The sequence below is a fragment of the Schistocerca cancellata genome, chromosome 3, assembly GCF_023864275.1.
Source record: "Schistocerca cancellata isolate TAMUIC-IGC-003103 chromosome 3, iqSchCanc2.1, whole genome shotgun sequence".
NCBI classification, from domain to species: Eukaryota; Metazoa; Arthropoda; class Insecta; order Orthoptera; family Acrididae; genus Schistocerca; species Schistocerca cancellata.
In genome coordinates this window covers 71,731,374-71,751,101 of record NC_064628.1, presented here as the reverse complement: position 1 = coordinate 71,751,101, position 19,728 = coordinate 71,731,374, and the positions used below count along the sequence as shown (strand labels likewise).

The 19,728-nt window shown below is 41.8% G+C and overlaps 1 protein-coding gene across 2 annotated transcripts in view; it reads right to left on the bottom strand.

Annotated features, from left to right (window-relative positions):
- LOC126177004 (protein O-GlcNAcase) overlaps positions 1–19,728 on the bottom strand; it is a 173,178-nt gene that overhangs the window by 101,812 nt on the left and 51,638 nt on the right. For both annotated transcript variants that reach the window (XM_049924219.1, XM_049924220.1), the window contains exon 2: positions 16,458–16,509. In XM_049924219.1, coding sequence (XP_049780176.1) covers positions 16,458–16,509 — 52 coding nt within the window. The remainder of the gene's footprint in view (positions 1–16,457; positions 16,510–19,728) is intronic.

Sequence of the window (19,728 nt, the reverse complement as noted above, 5' to 3'; positions counted from 1 at the left end):
AGGGAGGCTTGTGTGCCTCAATGATACAGATAGCTGTACCGTAGGGGCAACTACAACGGAGGGGTATCTGTTGAGAGGCCAGACAAACGTGTGGTTCCTGAAGAGGGGACAGCAGCCTTTTCAGTAGTTGCAAGGGCAACAGTCTGGATGACTGACTGATCTGGCCTTGTAACACTAACCAAAATGGCCTTGCTGTTCTGGTACTGCGAACGGCTGAAAGCAAGGGGAAACTACAGCCGTAATTTTTCCCGAGGACATGCAGCTTTACTGTATGATTAAATGATGATGGCGTCCTCTTGGGTAAAATATTCCGGAGGTAAAATAGTCCCCCATTCGGATCTCCGGGCGGGAACTACTCAAGAGGACGTTGTTATCAGGAGAAAGAAAACTAGTGTTCTACGGATCGGAGTGTGGAATGTCAGATCCCTTAATCTGGTCAGGTAGGTTAGAAAATTTAAAAAGGGAAATGGATAGGTTAAAGTTATATATAGTGGGAATTAGTGAAGTTCGGTGGCAGGAGGAACAAGACTTTTGGTCAAGTGAATAAAGGGTTATAAATACAAAATCAAATAGGGGTAATGCAGGAGTAGGTTTAATAATGAATAAAAAAATAGGAGTACGGGTAAGCTACTACAAACAGCATAGTGAACACATTATTGTGGCCAAGATAGAGACGAAGCCCACGCCTGCTACAGTAGTACAAGTTTATATGCCAACTAGCTCTGCAGATGACGAAGAAATTGATGAAATGTATGATGAGATAAAAGAAATTATTCAGGTAGTGAAGGGAAACAAAAATTTAATAGTCATGGGTGACTGGAATTCGAAAGTAGGAAAAGGGAGAGAAGGAAATGTAGTAGGTGAATATGGATTGGGGGAGAGAAATGAAAGAGGAAGCCGCCTGGTAGAATTTTGTGCAGAGCATAACTTAATCATAGCTAACACTTGGTTCAAGAATCATGAAAGAAGGTTGTATACATGGAAGAACCCTGGAGATACTAAAAGGTATCAAATAGATTATATAATGGTAAGACAAAGATTTAGGAACCAGGTTTTAAATTGTAAGACATTACCAGGGGCAGATGTGGACTCTGACCGCAATCTGTTGGTTATGAACTGTAGATTAAAAATGAAGAAACTGCAAAAAGGTGGGAATTTAAAGAGATGGGACCTGGATAAACTGAAGGAACCGGAGGTTGTACAGAGTTTCAGGAAGAGCATAAGGGAACAATTGACAGGAATGGGGGAAAGAAATACAGTAGAAGAAGAATGGGCAGCTTTGAGGGATGAAATAGTGAAGGCAGCAGAGGATCAAATAGGTAAAAAGACGAGGGCTAGTAGAAACCATTGGGTAACAGAAGAAATATTGAATTTAATTGATGAAAGGAGAAAATATAAAAATGCAGTAAATGAAGCAGGAAAAAAGGAATGCAAACGTCTCATAAATGATATCGACAGGAAGTGCAAAATGGCTAAGCAGGGATGTCTAGAGGACAAATGTAAGGATGTAGAGGCTTATCTCACTAGCGGTAAGATAGATACTGCCTACAGGAAAATTAAAGAGACCTTTGGAGAAAGGAGAACCACTTGCATGAATATCAAGAACTTTGATGGAAACCCAGTTCTAAGCAAAGAAGGGAAAGCAGAAAGGTGGAAGGAGTATATAGAGGGTCTATACAAGGGCGATGTACTTGAGGACAATATTATGGAAATGGAAGAGGATGTAGATGAAGATGAAATGGGAGATATGATACTGCGTGAAGAGTTTGACAGAGCACTGAAAGACCTAAGTCGAAACGAGGCCCCCGGAGTAGACAATATTCTATTAGAACTACTGACAGCCTTGGGAGAGCCAGTCCTGACAAAACTCTCCATCTGGTGAGAAAGATGTATGAGACAGGCGAAATACCCTCAGACTTCAAGAAGAATATAATAATTCCAATCCCAAAGAAAGCAGGTGTTGACAGATGTGAAAATTACCGAACTGTCAGTTTAATAAGTCACAGCTGCAAAATACTAACGCGAATTCTTTACAGACAAATGGAAAAACTGATAGAAACCAATCTCGGGGAAGATCAGTTTGGATTCCGTAGAAATGTTGGAACACGTGAGGCAATACTGACCTTACGCCTTATCTTAGAAGAAAGATTAAGGAAAGGCAAACATACATTACTAGCATTTCTAGACTTAGAGAAAGCTTTTGACAATGTTGATTGGAACACTCTCTTTCAAATTCTGTAGGTGGCAGGGGTAAAATACAGGGAGCGAAAGGCTATTTACAATTTGTACAGAAAGCAGATGGCAGTTATAAAGAGTCGAGGGGTATGAAAGGGAAGCAGTGGTTGGGAAGGGTGTGAGACAGGGTTGTAGCCTCTCCCCGATGTTATTCAATCTGTATATTGAGCAAGCAATAAAGGAAACAAAAGAAAAGTTCGGAGTAGGTATTAAAATCCTTGGAGAAGAAATACAACTTTGAGGTTCGCCGATGATATTGTAATTCTGTCAGAGACAGCAAAGGACTTGGAAGAGCAGTTGAACGGAATGGACAGTGTCTTGAAAGGAGGGTATAAGATGAACATCAACAAAAGCAAAATGAGGATAATGGAATGTAGTCGAATTAAGTCAGGTGATGCTGAGGGAATTAGATTAGGAAATGAGACACCTAACGTAGTAAAGGAGATTTGCTATTTGGGGAGCAAAATAACTGATATTGGTCGAAGTAGAGAAGATATATAATGTAGACTGGCAATGGCAAGGAAAGCGTTTCTGAAGAAGAAAGATTTGTTAACATCGAGTATAGAATTTAAATGTCAGGAAGTCGTTTCTGAAAGTATTTGTATGGAGTGTAGCCATGTATGGAAGTGAAACGTGGGCGATAAATAGTTTAGACAAGAAGAGAATAGCAGCTTTCGAAATGTGGTGCTACAGAAGAATGCTGAAGATTAGATGGGTAGATCGCATAACTAATGAAGAGGTACTGAATAGAATTGGGGAGAAGAGGAGCTTGTGGCACAACTTGACTAGAAGAAGGGATCGATCGGTAAGACATGTTCCGAGACATCGAGGGATCACCAATTTGATATTGGAGGGCAGCGTGGAGGGTAAAAATTGTAGAGGGAGACCAAGAGATGAATACACTAAGCAGATTCAGAAGGACGTAGGTTGCAGTAAGTACTGGGAGATGAAGAAGCTTGCACAGGATAGAGTAGCATGGAGAGCTGCATCAAACCAGTCTCAGGACTGATGACAACAACAACAACAACAACAACAACAACAATTCCATTCTCCTTGTTTTGCTTTTACTGATGTTCGTCTTATATCCTTCTCTCAAGACACTATCCATTCCATCCAACTGCTCTTGCAAGTACCCTGTTGACACTGACAATTACAATGTCATCGGCGAACTGCAAATTTTTATTTCTTCTCCCGGAACTTTAATTCCCTTTCCACATTTCTCCTTGGTTTCCTTCACTGCTTGCTCGATGTACAGACTGAATAACAACAGGGAGATACTACAATCCTGTTTCACTCCTCCTCAACCATTGCTCCTCTTTCAAGCCCTCTTTATTTAACTGCATTGTAGTTTCTGCACACACTGTATTGAGCACTTTGTTCGCTGTATTTTACCCATCCTACCTTCAGAATTTCGAAGTGTGTATTCCAATCAACACTGTCAAAAGCTTTCACTGAATCTACAAGTGCTATAAAGTATGTTTGCTTTTATTTTGTATATCTTCTAAGGTGGACAGTCAGTAATGTCTCATGTGCTCCTACATTTCTCTGAAACCCAAACTGGTCTCCCTGAGGTTGGTTTCTATCAGTTTTCTCAGTCATCTGTAATTAATATGGATCAGCATTTTGCAACCATTATGCTTTAAATGAACAGTTTGGCAATATTCACACCTGTCATGACCTACCTTCTTTGGAGCAGGAATTATTATGCCGTTCTTGATGTTTTATGGTTATTTTGTCTGTCTCATAAATCTTCAATACAAGGCAAAATAGTTGTCATGTCTGCCTCTCCCAAAGATCTCAGCAACTCTGATGTAATGTCATCTACTCCAGGGGACTTTATTCGACCTGCATCTTTCAAAGTTCTGCTAAAGTCTTCTCACAGCATCATCTCTCCCACCTAATCTTCATTCATTTCCTCTTTCTCTTTCTATAATATTGTCTTCAAGTTAGTTTCCCTTCTACAGGCCCCCTTATATTCCTTCCACCATTCAGCTTTCCCTTCATTGCTACGTACAGGCTTGCTACCTGAGCTCGATATTCATACAGCTGTTTCTCTTTTCTCCAAAGGTTTCTTTCACTTTCCTACATAATACATCTACCTTTCCCATCATCAGACATGCTTCTCCAGCCTTGCATTTCTTGTCTAACCATTCCTGCTTTGCCAGTTTGCACTTCCTATCAATCTAATTATTCTGTCACTAGTATTCCCTTTTGTTCGCTTCATTTGCTGTATTTTTATATTTTCTCCTTTTGCCACTTACATTCAATGCCTTGTGCATTAGCATATGAGGTATCAAACTATATGTGCCTGAATTGAGGATTTGTTGCTAGGGAGAAAGCAACGTGTTATCTTGGATAGAGGGTCATCAAAAGATGTAGAAATATCTCCATGCTTGCCTCAGGGGAAGCACTTCTAGGTCATTACTGTTCGTGTTGCATATTAATAACGTAATAGACACTATTAATAGAAATCTCAAATCTCACACATTTCGCAGATGATGCAAGTACATATAATGAAGCACATAAACCAGCTATACTAAGACTTAATAAGATTTCAAACTGTGGCGAAAACTGGAAACTGTTTTAAATGTTCACAAATTTAAAATTTTGCATTCACATAACACAAAAAATTATCAGCAAGTCACAAGTACAATCAATCAATTTGTTAAAGCATACTGCAAAGTTTCAGGAACCAACTGTTTGTGGGTAATATACTACAGACTCCAGCATATCAGTCTCATGAGGGCCACGAAGAAAAGATTAGACTAATTACACTATGCATAGATGCTTTCAAGTTGTCATTCTTCCAACACTCCATAATATGCAAATAGAATGGGAAGAAGCCCTAATATATGTGGTCTTGAAAAATAATCTGTGCTTGGTGAGGATCTGTCAAACATTTAGGTTGGCACCTTAAAACCTGACAGAAATTTTTGCAAGTGCTTACCAATTTGAAGACTGAATATTCTTTGTAAATCTACTGATAAAAATATCTTTTTTTTCCAGAAGTAATTTTTACATACATTCAGTTAGAACCATAAAGGCTACAATAAAAATAAGGAGACAAAATGACTTACCTACAGGAGGCGAAATTATACGTACAACTGACTGATATACAAAAGTGGCTTGGTACGTCTGGTACAAAGCAATAAAATAATGCTTGTTTCATGAACAACTCGCCTTACCTCTCGACACAGTCTCCTTTCAGGAATAAACACTTGGTCTAGTGATCCATCAGCTTTTCCATCCCATCAGAAAAATGGATGTGTCAAACTTCACATAATATTCATTGATTGCAACTACCACTTCCTCATTTGATGAAAATTTCTTCTGAGCAAGCCAAAGTTTCAAGGTAGGGAACAGGAAGAGGTCACTGGGGGTCAAGCTTGATGGATAGTGTGGATGAGGAATTAATTCAAAGCCCTATTCATGCACTTCCATAATTGTTATTGCTGATGTGTGGGATGGGGCATTATCCTGGTGAAAGAGCCCTTTTTCAAGTGCCAACCATTGTCTTTTTTCAGTCAAATGCAATTTTCAGACCTTCCAATAATGAAGCATTATGGGGGTTCAGTTACGGTTCTGCCTATTTCCAAGTAATCAATTAGAATTATTCCTTGGGACTCCCTAAAACAGTGGCCATCACCTTACCAGCTGACAAAATGGTCTTTGCCTTCTTCAGTGCATTTTCACCAGATTATGTACATTGTTTTGACTGCCATTTTGACTCTGGTGTGAACTGATGGCTCCACTTTTCAGCAGTCACAAACTGGTGCAAGAAATCTTGCAGGCTGTGATTAAACTTCACTAGACATGGTGTTGAAATGTTGTGCCACATGTGCTTTTGCTTGAATGTGAGCAATCGTGGCACCCACATACACACAGGACACAGCTTCTTCATAGCCAGTTCTTCATTAACGACATTATGCACTTGCTCAGCTGAGAAGACTAGCATCTCAGCAATCTCATGAATTTTTATTCGGCGGTCTTCCATTACCATATCATGGACTTTGTCAATGGTTTCTTTTATGGTGACCTCAATTGGACGGCCAGAGCATGCTTCATTTTCAGTTCTTGTCTGACCACGTTTAATTTCACTAATCCAAAAGTCAATGGTCTTCAATGATTGTGCAGAGTCCCCATGAACTTCATCCAGTTTTGTTTTGATATGTGTAGCAGTACAACTCTTCAAATGAAAATGTTTGATACCAGCACAAAACTCAGTTTCCTTAATTTTCAATCACGGTTGACAGAGTGATCAAACCAGATGGCTGTCAACAATGAACTGTATGCTGTACATTGTCCAAATCCTAGATATGATCCTTGGAATCATCGAGATTACCACCCATGATGACACAACAAAAATGTTACATTCTCTCATGGAAATTTACCAGACTTATCAAACCAACCTCATACATAAAAGTACAAAAACTTTCCGAGGTTTCAGAATCATAAGTGTATTTCTCATTATCAATGTCATCCTTCACTCTCATAAGAAGTTGGACACTGTCATCCAGGGTTTTGGAATGACCTAGCTCCCTTTCTAAACTTCCTCAAACAAACCTTTTCTCCCTGAGGAGGGACCAGCAAGTCCAAAAGCTAGGATAAATTTGATTTTTCTTTTTTTTCCATTAAGTAGTTAGCACTTTGGCTCCTAAAGGTAATTAATAGCTAGTCATTCACCCCCACTGCGATTTTATGGTCTTCTCATCTTAATTGTCCTCTTATCTGATGTATCAACTTAAACAGGATACCTCAAGTACTATCACCTCCTGTGGATCCTATCTCCTCCACAGGAAGTATGGAATATATCACTATTTGTCCAGATGACTGTGAGTGGCATATCAATGGTAGGGCTAGGTATTCCTTACTGGGGTGACAGAGAATAGAAAGAACTCAGCGTGTTCAAGGTGCTTTTTTAAATTGGAATTGATTCAGTGAGTCTCACTTCACCTACAGGAGAAACCTGCTGTGTGCCATTTCAAGAAGAAGTAAACATATAAGTGTAAAAGTCTATTAATTGTTGTTGGCACTTCAATGTTTGGTGAATAATGGTACCCTTTAAAGAAATGGTAACCAGAAATGGGCAGGAACAGCAAGTGCACTCAGTGTGTAACCTGGTACCTCATTCAACACAATGATGAAGCTATTCTGGCAGCTACTGAGGGAAGAGGATGCAATCAACTGCAGACTGTGGCACATGCTGGAATGAACAATGGTTGGTTGTTTTGGGGTTTGATGGGGGCTAAACATCGAGGTCATCAGTCCCCTGTTCCAAACAGACATACTTGTAAAAGGCCTATACAGTAAAAGTGTAACCTCTGCACCCAGAGGGAGGAAACACCAAGGGGTAAAGAGCTAAAATGAACACCGCAGTAACACAAAATAGAGGACATGTAAAAGGAGCAGAGCAAATAGTTGACTAGAGTAAAACAGACTACAGTGGTTGATGGATCAGGTAAAAGGTCAACCACTCAACTACAAACGAAGAACCTCCAGCTGGAAAGCGTTGATAAAGATACCAACACAACTTGTTACCATAAAAGACACTATTTTGGTATCCACGTTACAAGTCGCTGGAGTGGGTGTAGCCTGAGAAATCATGCGAGAGTGCCCACACTAGAGCGACTGATAAAACCCAGCTGCACGGATAAAACGTAAAACTGAGTCAGCTATAGAGGCATCGTCACCTAGAATTGAAGGAAGTGCAGCTGGTAAATTAAAGGACTGCCGCAAGGGGGCTAAAAGGGGGCAGTTCATCAGAAGATGGACCACTGTCAGCCCTGCATCACAGCGACCCTTGGGCAGGTTCTCACGACAAAGGAGATAGCTGTGGGTCAACCGCGTATGTCCAATTCGGAGACAGCAGAGAACAACTGAGGCCCTACACGTACCCCCCCAAGGAAGAGTTCCATATGGTCGTGGACGACTTGACCATGCGGAGCTTATTTGGCATATTCAAGACAGACCATTCAGAGCTCCATACATCGCGGACCTTGCGATGTAGGGCTGACCAGAGGTCTCTCTCCACGAGACCAAGTTCCAGGGGTGGCGAAGTGGTGGCCTGCTTAGCCAACCGATTGACACGTTCGTTTCCTGGAATGCTGATGTGGCCCGGGGTCCACACAAACGTCGCTGAACAACCACATTCAGCAAGAGCAAAAACAGCATCTTGAATACCGTGCACCAAAGGGTCCCGAGAAAAACACTGGTAAATTGCTTGCAATCCACTCAGGGAGTCACTGCATATGACAAATGACTCCCCACGACAAGGAGGAAAGGTGAGCGAGTGCACGATAAAGAGCAACCAGCTCCGCAGTGAAAACACTGCTCCCACAAGGCAGGGAATGCTGCTCAATGTAGTCGCCATGGATGAAAGCAAACCCAGCGCGTCCATCGACCACAGATCCATTGGTGTAGACTACATTGCATCGCGAAACGAGGCAAGAAGAGCCAGGAATTGTTGACCAACACTGGCAGGTGGAACGGAGGACTTGGAGTTGCAGGACAAACCCAAGCAAAGCCGCAAGTGAGGGAGGGACCGAGGGGTAGAAGAAGAAGGCCAGACGGATGGTGGAAGGGGAAAGGACTCGAGTGACGATACAAGGGAACGAACGCGGACCGCGATCGGGAGACCCGACCTAGGCCGCCATTGTGGGGAGGGGAGTGCAGAAGATGGAAAAACGAGCCTCCGGTCTGGGTGGTCGGGCGAGGCATGGACGCGGGCGATGTATGACGCAAGCAACTGTTGTCGGCAGAATCATAGGGGAGGGATTCCAGCTTCTACAAGAAGGCTAGTCACCGGACTAGTGCAGAAGGCACCTGTCGCCAGTCTGACGCCACAATGGAGAATCGGGTCGAGGATCTGCAACATTGAAGGTGCTGCTGAGTCGTACACCACGCTCCCGTAGTTGAGACGGGACTGGACTAAGGCCTTATAGAGCTGTAGGAGGGTTGTTCATGCAGCCCCCCAAACGGTGTGGCTGAGGCAGCAAAGGATGTTGAGGTGCCACCAGCACCGTTGTTTAAGCTTGTGAAGATGAGGTGTCCAAGTGAGCTGAGCATCAAACAGCATGCCAAGGAAGTGATGCAGCTCCTCAAGGAGCTCTGGATGGAGGTGGACCATTCAACGATGACAGAAATGCATCACTCGGGTCTTAGAGGCTGATAACTGAAAACCATGGTTGGATGCCCAAAAATGTGCCTTACTGATAACTCCCTGGAGCCGCCGTTCAGTGACACTGATGCTTGGGGAACTGTAATAAAGACAAAAGTCATCGCCATATAGAAAGGAACAGACCGATGAGCCCACCGCAACCACAAGACCATTAATCGCCACCAAAAAGAGGGGAACACTGAGAACCGAGCCCTGTGGGACACCATTCTCCTGAATATGAGCAGAGCTAAAATAAGTGCCAACTCTAACCCGAAAGGAGCGACTGGAGAGAAAATTCCGTAGAAAATTTGGAAGTGGACCCCGTAAGCCCCATTCGTGCAGCGCAGCAAGGATATGATGGCGCCAGGTGGTATCGTATGCCTTCCAAAGATCAAAGAAAAAAAGCAACTAGATGTTCTCACCGGGTAAAAGCTGTACAAATAGCCGACTCTAGCGAGACTAAATTGTCGATCGCTGAGTGGCCCTGACGGTAGCCCCCCTGTTGCTGAGCTAGAAGGCCCCAAGCTTCGAGGATCCACATGAGCCGCCGACTCACTATCTGTACCAGGAGTTTGCGCATAACGTTGGTAAGGCTGATAGGGCGATAACTATCAACCACCAGCGGATCTGCACGAGGTTTCAGCACCGATATGGTAACGCTATCCTGCCAACGAGTTGGGAAAACGCCCTCCGTCCAGATGCGGTTAAACAGGGCGAGTAATTCAACCTGACAGTGTGCCGAGAGATGGCGAAGAAACTGGTTGTGAATTCGGTCTGGACCTGGAGAGGTATCGGGGCAAGCTGTAAGGGCACTTTGGAACCCCCAATCACTAAACGGGGCATTGTATCGTTCCCAATGGTGCGTGCAAAACGACAACTGCGTATGCTCAGCCAGCTCTTTAATGGCACGGAATTCTGCGCTGTAGCCTGCTGTCATGGAAATACGAGCGAAGTACTCTGTCAGATGTTCGGCGATGGCGATTGGGTGAGTACAAAGTGTACCCCGAAGAGAAAGGCAAGGGACAGACGCATGAGGGTGAAAGTCAAAAATGCGCCAAACCCGTGACCACACCTGAGATGGGGAGGTGCGAGAACCTATGGTGGCAACATATCATTCCCAGCAGTCCTGTTTGCTCCGCCAGATTAACTGCCGAGCCCGGGCCCACAGCCGTTTAAAGGCAAACAGATTCTCTAGGTTACGCCTTAGAAGCGTTCGCCGCCACCAACTGTGAAGTAGCGTGATCAACTTCCATAGGAACTGCGGGTCGAGCAACATCTAGCTCCTGAATGGACGCTAGATGCTAAACATCATCTTCAGGTGCAGTGGTGAACTCCTTTTCTGTCTCTATGTCCTTCTCCTTTTGCTTTTTCTTCTTTTTGGTAGGGTCCCGTTTGTCCTTCGGTTTATCGGGCTGGGTCATACCAATATAAAAAGCTGTGCAACGATTTATAGCACACATGACAAATGACATGGTTGCTTTCACAGCTGGCCCGGTCCCTGATGGAGCACGATAAACCTGTCACAGGGCTGGAATAGGAAATGGTGGGTGGGTGGACTGGGCAGGTCTTGCACCTGTGTGTGCTTCTATGTAAGTGTCTTTTAATTGCGCCTGTTTGCAACATGCCATATCATCTTTAGGATATGTAGCACTCTATCTTTTCCAATGATAATGTGATTTACTTAGAAAAATTCCTTTAACAGATAAAATATACCAGGAGCCTGTAATTTATCATCTAATGAATTAAGTACATTCTCATTGTATGTGTAGATAACCTTCTCAACATTAGAACTCTTTAGAAATCCAAACTGTGGCTTCGACAATACGTTTTCTGCTGTCACACTATATATTACCTTTTCTTAAATGTTCAAGAAAGCAGGAAAAAGTGAAACTGGATTGTATTTTCTTCTTTCTTTCTTAAACAAAGGCTTAATTTCAACATATTTCAACCATTTAAGAAATGTTCCAGACCCAAGTGCAAATAGCTTAACATGTTACTAAACTCAGAAGCATACTCATTACCTAACTTTGTTGATATTGTATAATAAAGACTAGATTATTTTGATTTTAAAGGTGGACTAAATTGACATGCCTCACTGCTGTTAAGTCTATGACACAGAATGAGCAAATAACTAAATCTCTTTACATTATACAAGTACCACACCCATGCTTAATATCGGAAGCGTGATTACATGTAGTACCAAATGAAATTTCTGACTGGACTGATGAGTTCTTGGTAGGATCATGGGTTATTTATTCTGAAGTATGGTTTGTAACAGAGCTGCACAAATATTCTGTTGAACTTTGACAACATTGCAGTGTGGCGCAAAGATTGGCAGCTTGTTTTTATATGTTTAATGTTGTAAAGTTGTGTAATTTACAAAAAGAAAAAAGTGTAGTATCTATGACTACAATATCAATGAGTCACAACTGGAATCGATCAACTCATACGAATACCTGGGTGTATCATTTTGCATGGATATGAAGTGAAACAATCATGTAGGCATAGTCACAGTAAAGTAGGAGGCAGTAATCAGTTCATTCATAGAAAACTAGGGAAATGCTATCTGCAAAGAGAATCACATACAAAATACTAGTGTGACTCGTCCTAAAATACTGCTCAAGTGGGAGGAACCCACACCAAATAGGACTAACAAGGGATAGTGAATGTATTCCGTGAAGGCAGCACGAATTGTCAAGGTTTGTTAGACCCATGGCAGAGTGTCATGGAGATGCCAAAGAAACTGAAATGACAGACGCTTGAAGATAGATGCAAACTTTCCCATGGAAGTCCACATATCAAGTTTTGAGAAACAGTATTTAATAAAGAATCTAAGAACATTCTACTAACCCTTAAGTACTGTTACCACAGGGATCGCAAGGACAAAATTAGACTAATTAAGTGCGCACATATGATGATTTAGGTGAGGGGCACTCAACATCATGGTCATCAGCACCCTGACGAAAAGTCAGCACGCCAATCTAATGCATGCATACGAAGACTGTCCCCATATGCAGAGCAGTTTATAATGCACTGAAGTCTGACTCCCTTCCCTGCCAATTTAAGGATGAAACCTGACAGTTCACAAAACGTCACACTCTTCTAACACTGGAATCAGTTTCGGCGAGAATGGTGGGCATATCTCCATCAAGACTGAGGGCTGCCCTGATATCAGCATACAAGACACACTTTGCCAAAATACACTGAACTAAGAATGGCACGTCACAACACAGAATGGTGAATGCTCCTGCTGGAGGAGGAAGCCACATGTTGAAGGGCTATGTCCAATGCGCAGCCTGGTAAACAGAACCTCTTTCCAATGGTGAGGCTGACATGAAGTCCACCATGCCTGTGGGGTCGATTTGAGCAACCACACTGTTTCCTGTCACCTTCAACTATTCAGTATCCCACTGATGCAAGGTGGGTCCGTCAGAAAATGAATGACGATGTGCAATGGGATGGGACATTGATGGATAACATCCCAACATACTCCACTGGCCACTTTGTCGGCCATGTTGTTTCCGTGTATCCTGATGTGGCCACGTACCAAGCAAAATATCACCTCCTTGACACGGTGTTGGAGCCCCTGTATGAAGTCATGCTGAGCTGAATCAACTGGGCTACTGGATACATTTGGTGAAATATTTGAAGTGCACTAAGCAAGTCAGAACAGACGAAACATTGTACAGTGATGTCTGTGAATCCCCTCGAGTGCCATCATAATGCCCTATAACTCCGTATCTTAATCTGTAAATTGTTCCAGAAAATGCACTTTGAAAACCCTATCGTGGAAAATGCCTGGACATTCTTTTGCTGGGATCCACCTTTATAAACAACAATAAAGCTGTGGTATGTACTTACACTATTGGCCATTAAAATTGCTACACCACGAAGATGTCATGCGAAATTTAACCGACAGGAAGAAGATGCTGTCATTTGCAAATAATAACTTTTCAGAGCATTCACACACGGTTGGTGCCGGTGGCGACACCTACAACGTGCTGACATGAGGAAAGTTTCCAACCGATTTCTCATACACAAACAGCAGTTGACCGGCGTTGCCTGGTGAAACGTTGTTGTGATGCCTCGTGTAAGGAGGAGAAAATGCGTACCACCACGTTTCCAACTTTGATAAAGGTCGGATTGTAGCCTATCGCGATTGCGGTTTATCGTATCGCGACATTGCTGCTCACATTGGTCGAGATCCAATGGCTGTTAGCAGAATATGGAATCAGTGGGTTCAGGAGGGTAATACGGAAAGCCGTGCTGGATCCCAACAGCCTCATATCACTAGCAGTCGAGATGACAGGCATCTTATCTGCATGGCTGTAATGGATTGTGCAGCCATGTCTCGATCCCTGAGTCAACAGATGGGGACGTTTGCAAGATAACAACCATCTGCACCAACAGTTCGACGACGTTTGCAGCAGCATGGACTATCAGCTCAGAGACCATGGCTGCGGCTACCCTTGACGCTGCATCACAGACAGGAGCGCCTGTGATGGTGTACTCAACGACGAACCTGGGTGCACGAACAGGAAAACGTCATTTTTTCGGATGAATCCAGGTTCTGTTTACAGCATGATGATGGCCGCATCCGTGTTTGGCGACATCGTGGTGAACGCACATTGGAAGCGTGTATTCGTCAGCGCCATATGGCGTATCACCCGGCTTGATGGTATGGGGTGTCATTGGTTACACGTCTCGGTCACCTCTTGTTCGCAGTGACGGCACTTTGAACAGTGGACGTTACATTTCAGATGTTCTACGACCCGTGGCTCTACCCTTCATTTGATCCCTGCGAAACCCTACATTTCAGCAAGATAATGCACGACCGCATGTTGCAGGTCCTGTACGGGCCTTTCTGGATACAGAAAATGTTCGACTGCTGCCCTGGCCAGCACATTCTCCAGATCTTTTCCCAATTGAAAACGTCTGGTCAATGGTGGCCGAGAAACAGGCTCGTCACAATACGCCAGTCACTACTCTTGATGAACTGTGGTATCGTGTTGAAACTGCATGGGCAGCTGTACCTGTACACGCCTTCCAAGCTCTGTTTGACTCAATGCCCAGGCGTATCAAGGTCGTTATTACGGCCAGAGGTGGTTGTTCTGGGTACTGATTTCTCAGGATCTATGCACCCAAATTGCGTGAAAATGTAATCACATATCAGTTCTAGTATAATATATTTGTCCAATGAATACCCATTTATCATCTGCATTTCTTCTTGGTGTAACAATTTTAATGGCCAGCAGTGTAAAATGGTAGAAACCAAATTTGTTAAAACATAATCTGGAGTAAAAGCTTTCTTGTACTGCGTCAATCTTAAACTCACTTTGGGCCTTCGAAGACACCATGGCGGCAATGCATTCCATTCCTGGCTGTGTATTTAGAATTCTGATAGATCCAGATCCAAGAGACAGTCAGCAGCAAGTATCTCGAATGGATGGGTCACATGGGGCCGATTCCTAAACAGCCATTCAAAGTTGGGTCGGACCACTGCACTAAATGCCAATGACTGAGGTGACACCGAGATTTGCAGTGCCTGTCGAGCCAAGGGGTATGTTGCTGAATCCAGAGTGGTGGTTCACTAGCCTCTGTACACAGACTCTGAACTGGTTTGGTCCAAAATGATTCAGTTGATATTCGAATGCCCTCATGGTGGACAGTGTCTAACATCTTGAGTAGGAAATAAAGGCTGATCCGTAGACCGTGCTGCTATAATCGAAACATGATCAACTAACGTCCTACAAAACTGCAGAAGGCGGGACCTGTCTCCTCCCCATGCTTTTCCATTAAGGGATTTCAAAATATTCAATGACTGGAAGCCCTTGTTCATAGGTCTTTCAGGTGTGGAAGCCAAGTTAATTTTGAGTCAAATAATAAAGCCAAAACGCTCACAGTTTCCTGAAAATGTAAAATATTTTCCCCCATTGTGAACACTGGTTGATTAAAACTTCGATGAGCACAATTAAAATTGACAGACGTACTCTTCTCTGGTGAGAACCAAGAACCAGTTGTCTTGGCCCAGGTTTCCAGACTCCTGATGGTCAGCTGTAGCTGCCTCATCATCAGTGTAAGATCAGAGGAAGAGTAGAAGATTGTGAATTCTCTCTCTCTCTCTCTCTCTCTCTCTCTCTCTCTCTCTCTGTTCCTCTGGTGTTTCAGTCAAATTTGATCTGATGGACAGTATTCCATGATTTGGAAGGAGGCAATATTAGTTCCATTATGGAAACCACGCAAGGACCATAGCACCTCTACGAGTTACCAGAGTGTAGCAATACCAGTTACATGGGTAAGCCTCGTGAATGCATGATCAACCACCGCCTCGTATGGCAACTCAAATCCCGAGGTCACCTGAGCCGCCCCCCGGTGCAGTTTCAGGTGCTACCATTCCACCCTTAACAGCTTAATCCTACTGGAGATGGTGATACGGGGTCCTTCTTGCACTGAAACCATTTGGTTTGTGTGTTTTTTGACCTCGAAGTCGTTTGCCATTGCTATCAATGAGATTTCCTTCGCAGTCAGGAGCCCTGTCAAATGCCCTTGTGTGTGTGTGTGTGTGTGTGTGTGTGTGTGTGTGTGTGTGTGTGTACATCGATTGTTGACGAAGGCCTTAATGGCTGAAAGCTTTGTTTATTTCTGACAGTCTTTTTGTTGTGCCTATCTGCAACTCAGCATCTCCGCTATATGGTGAGTAGCAACTTTCCTTTCCATAATATTGTATTCCCTCCTGAATTTTCCACTGTTTCTTACACAGATGATTTTAATGTCATTGCTTTACAGAGAGGGTTACAGACGGTACTGAAGCTTCAGCTTTGAGTACTAGAGCTACCTTTACCTTATGATGAGGAAATGGGAGAAAAGGCATAAGGTTATGAGACTTTGAATGGACCGAGAGATCGCTTGTGGCATCTGACGAAGCATACATGAAGGATTAATGAAGATATGGTAAGAATAAAACCAATGTTTTCATGTTTATGCACTGCAACCTGAATCTTGCCCTACCTTGATCCACATTTCTCACTAATGCATCCTCTCATATAAAGCTTTGGACAGTACTTACTTTTGGAAGAGATCTTTTCGTTGCTCTGTTGTCCATGGCCTCCCATAGAATCCTTAAAAGTTAAAAATTGTACACATTAGTGACAAAAATGAAACAATGAAACAGAAGATAAAAGAAATCAAACACGTTATTAAAAAACTGATACTTATTTGTACATACTAAATCATCCAGGATTATGGAAGCAATTATCCAGAATGTACACCTTAATTTGTATTTACCATCACACATTTTCTCTCTAAAAATAAAATATGTTTTACTTTTAAATATGTTTATAGCAATTTACTATAATCCTTTCTGGCCCAAAACTAGATTTCTTATGAGATAGTTTAAATAACTTTCCTTTAGTGTCATACACGTTCTTTATGGTGGATATTACATCCATAAAGTTATTTTTCCACTTAGACTGGATTTATTTAAACTACTTCTTCCATCCAAACTAGTTTCTGATTTTTAAGACTTTATTGACTGACCAACTAGAAAAAGGTACTGTAGTATAAAACTGGCAATGTCTTCACCTTATGTGCTTCCATTCATTTTTGTGTGTAAATTTAATTGTTAGTGATGGTTCGATAAATAACTGGTGGATGCAGACATGAAATGTGTACTACCTATCTGTCAAACTATCAAGAACAGTTAAATTTGTAAACCAAAATGATTGGAAGCATATACTGTGAATATGCTGCTATTTTTATTCATATGGCATCTTTTTCTCATTAAATACTGGATAACAGTTTAGAAAGTTGAAACTAATTGTGGAATAAATATGTTTAACTAATACAGGCTAAGTGGGAAAATGCCACATTAATTTCCTTAATGTGTTGAATTTGTGAACATTACTATTGCATTTAAGGAGAAATATATTGCGAGACTGGCATTACTATTCCCAACTGCTTTGACAGCGGCCTCCCAAGTATCATGTGTGAACACCACTCTTGCTTTTGTGCAATGAATATCTCTTGAAAGAATTATGCTAAAATATTGTCATAAGGTATAAGTTAATGAAAGTAAGCAAATCTATATTAATGACTGAAAAGCTGCCAATAATATAAGTGGCAGTCAAATGAAAACAAGACAGATGGAAAAGTACCCAAGTGTGTGCCTCTCTATCTGAAGCAAATCAATGAACTATGAATGTCGTTCTTCTGGGCTCCAATAATACGGAAATTTGCACATTGAGAGATTGGGACTGTATGGAGGGTGTGCAAGGACTTCACAGCAAAACTTCTGTAGTATAGTCAAAACAACCTTGGCAACATGCAGGCCTGCTACACTGCAGAAATTTAGGTGGGAAGCCCTTACACATCTTTCACACATTCCTGATCTCTCCCCGTGCAATTTTCATTGTTTGAAACCTTGAAGAAAGATGTTTGTGGCTGTCACTTTGTTCCAGATGAAGAGGTGACTGCCTGGATGCAATCATGAGTCTGAAGGCAACTGCAAACATTTTTTCATAGCGACAGTGACCATCTTGGGATAAGTGTATTAACAGCTATGATGATTACTTTTGAAATAATGAACACTTTACTTAATTTTTTTCCCATATGTATCTTTTCATCTGACTGCACCTTTTCGTTAAAGCTATTAACTAAACAAAATTAAAAATAGGAATAAAGACAATATGTTTCTTTCATGATTTTGAATAGGTACTACAAAAATTTAGAAGTTTTTCCTCGTTTTATTGATAAACACCATTTTCTGCTGGTGTATCTTATATAGCACAACAATATATGAATGTGCATTCATTCATTTTTGCACTGTGTTCCATAAATCCCAAGTGAAAGAGAGACAACCATGGCTTCCATTGAAAATTTTTCCCAGTATAAAATTAAACTACAATAAATTTCCAACAAAAAAGATCCTATTCATATTTTCTATAGAACTAATAGTTTTCGCATTGCAGGGGATGGAAAAATTGCAAGTTATTAAAAATAAGGTTTTAGTGGTGTAACATTAATGTCTAACACTGAACTTAGAAGTAATTGAAAACCTACACAATAATAATTTCTTAACTTGAATGGGTTCACATCAAAAATCAACAACTGTATCGTCGTCATCATCATCACCACCACCCTGCAGATTGAGTAACGGTGTACCATTTGTACATGTACTGTGGCACTTGCTGCAAACCATGGAACATGAATGCCAGCTTTTTGCCATCAATCATACCCCACACATCACAACATTGGCAAAATACGTTGTTCAGTATGACTTCACTTTCTACTGTCTCTGGATGTCTGGGTATGGCAATCCATCTTTTCTGTGAAGGAAGAGAGAAACAGCATGGAATATAGGTGATGTGAATGATTGAGGATGAATGACAGAAGTGGGGTCATTGGCTAAATATGTCAATTACTTTTCAGTTTTCTGATTTGCCCCTTTCTTCATTGAAATGTAGCCCATGAAGACAATGAGTGTACGTGGTACCATTTCCTTGGTCCCCCTACATAATCTGTCGCAAGGTGGAAAAACAGAACTATTATAAGCTACTGACTCAACGTCTTCTAAGATTATAGTGCCAGATGCTTCCACAATTCTTTCCCATTTTGCTTGTTCATCTTTGCACTTTGAAGAATACCGTGCACCATAAAAAAAATTTTCACCTGAACTACGAAAACAGACAACAGCTTTTCTGGTGTGGATTGTGCTGAAAACAATGCAGCCCCCATACTTTTCTCTCAATCTGTCCTTGAATCTTTTTACATGAGGCAAAACCAGCTTCGACAACTCATTTAAGGTGAGCTGATAGTTTCACTCCCTTCTACAAAACTGAATATTTCATCCATTGATCATTAATTCCTTCATTCTCAGGTTATCCACTTTTTCTAGACTGAGGTCTGAGCCTATAAAAAGAACTTTTTATAGCAGTTATTGTGGTATCTTACATCTGCAGTGTGTAGATCGCCAATGTCTTTGGATGGTGTGTCTCAATTCATCCTTCATCTCCTCTGCACGAATTGTAAGTGTATTATAATAACTGAAGGATTGAAAAATGTAAAACCTTTACCACCATTTTTTGGGTTTTTTTTCTTCTGTTTATTAAAAAAATTAATCATCAATATCTTTCACACAAAACAGATGGCTAGTTTTAAAATCAGATTTTGCTTTTGCAGAACACAAACACTTGACTCCAGCTGATGTTGAAGGCTGTTCCTCTGAAACAGCTCCTCTTAGAAATATTAATTGGCGTAGTTCTGGTATACCATTTTCTGCAAGGTGCATGAACAATATCACGATTTTTGTTGCACGAACCATCAGCTTTCCCATCTTTTCT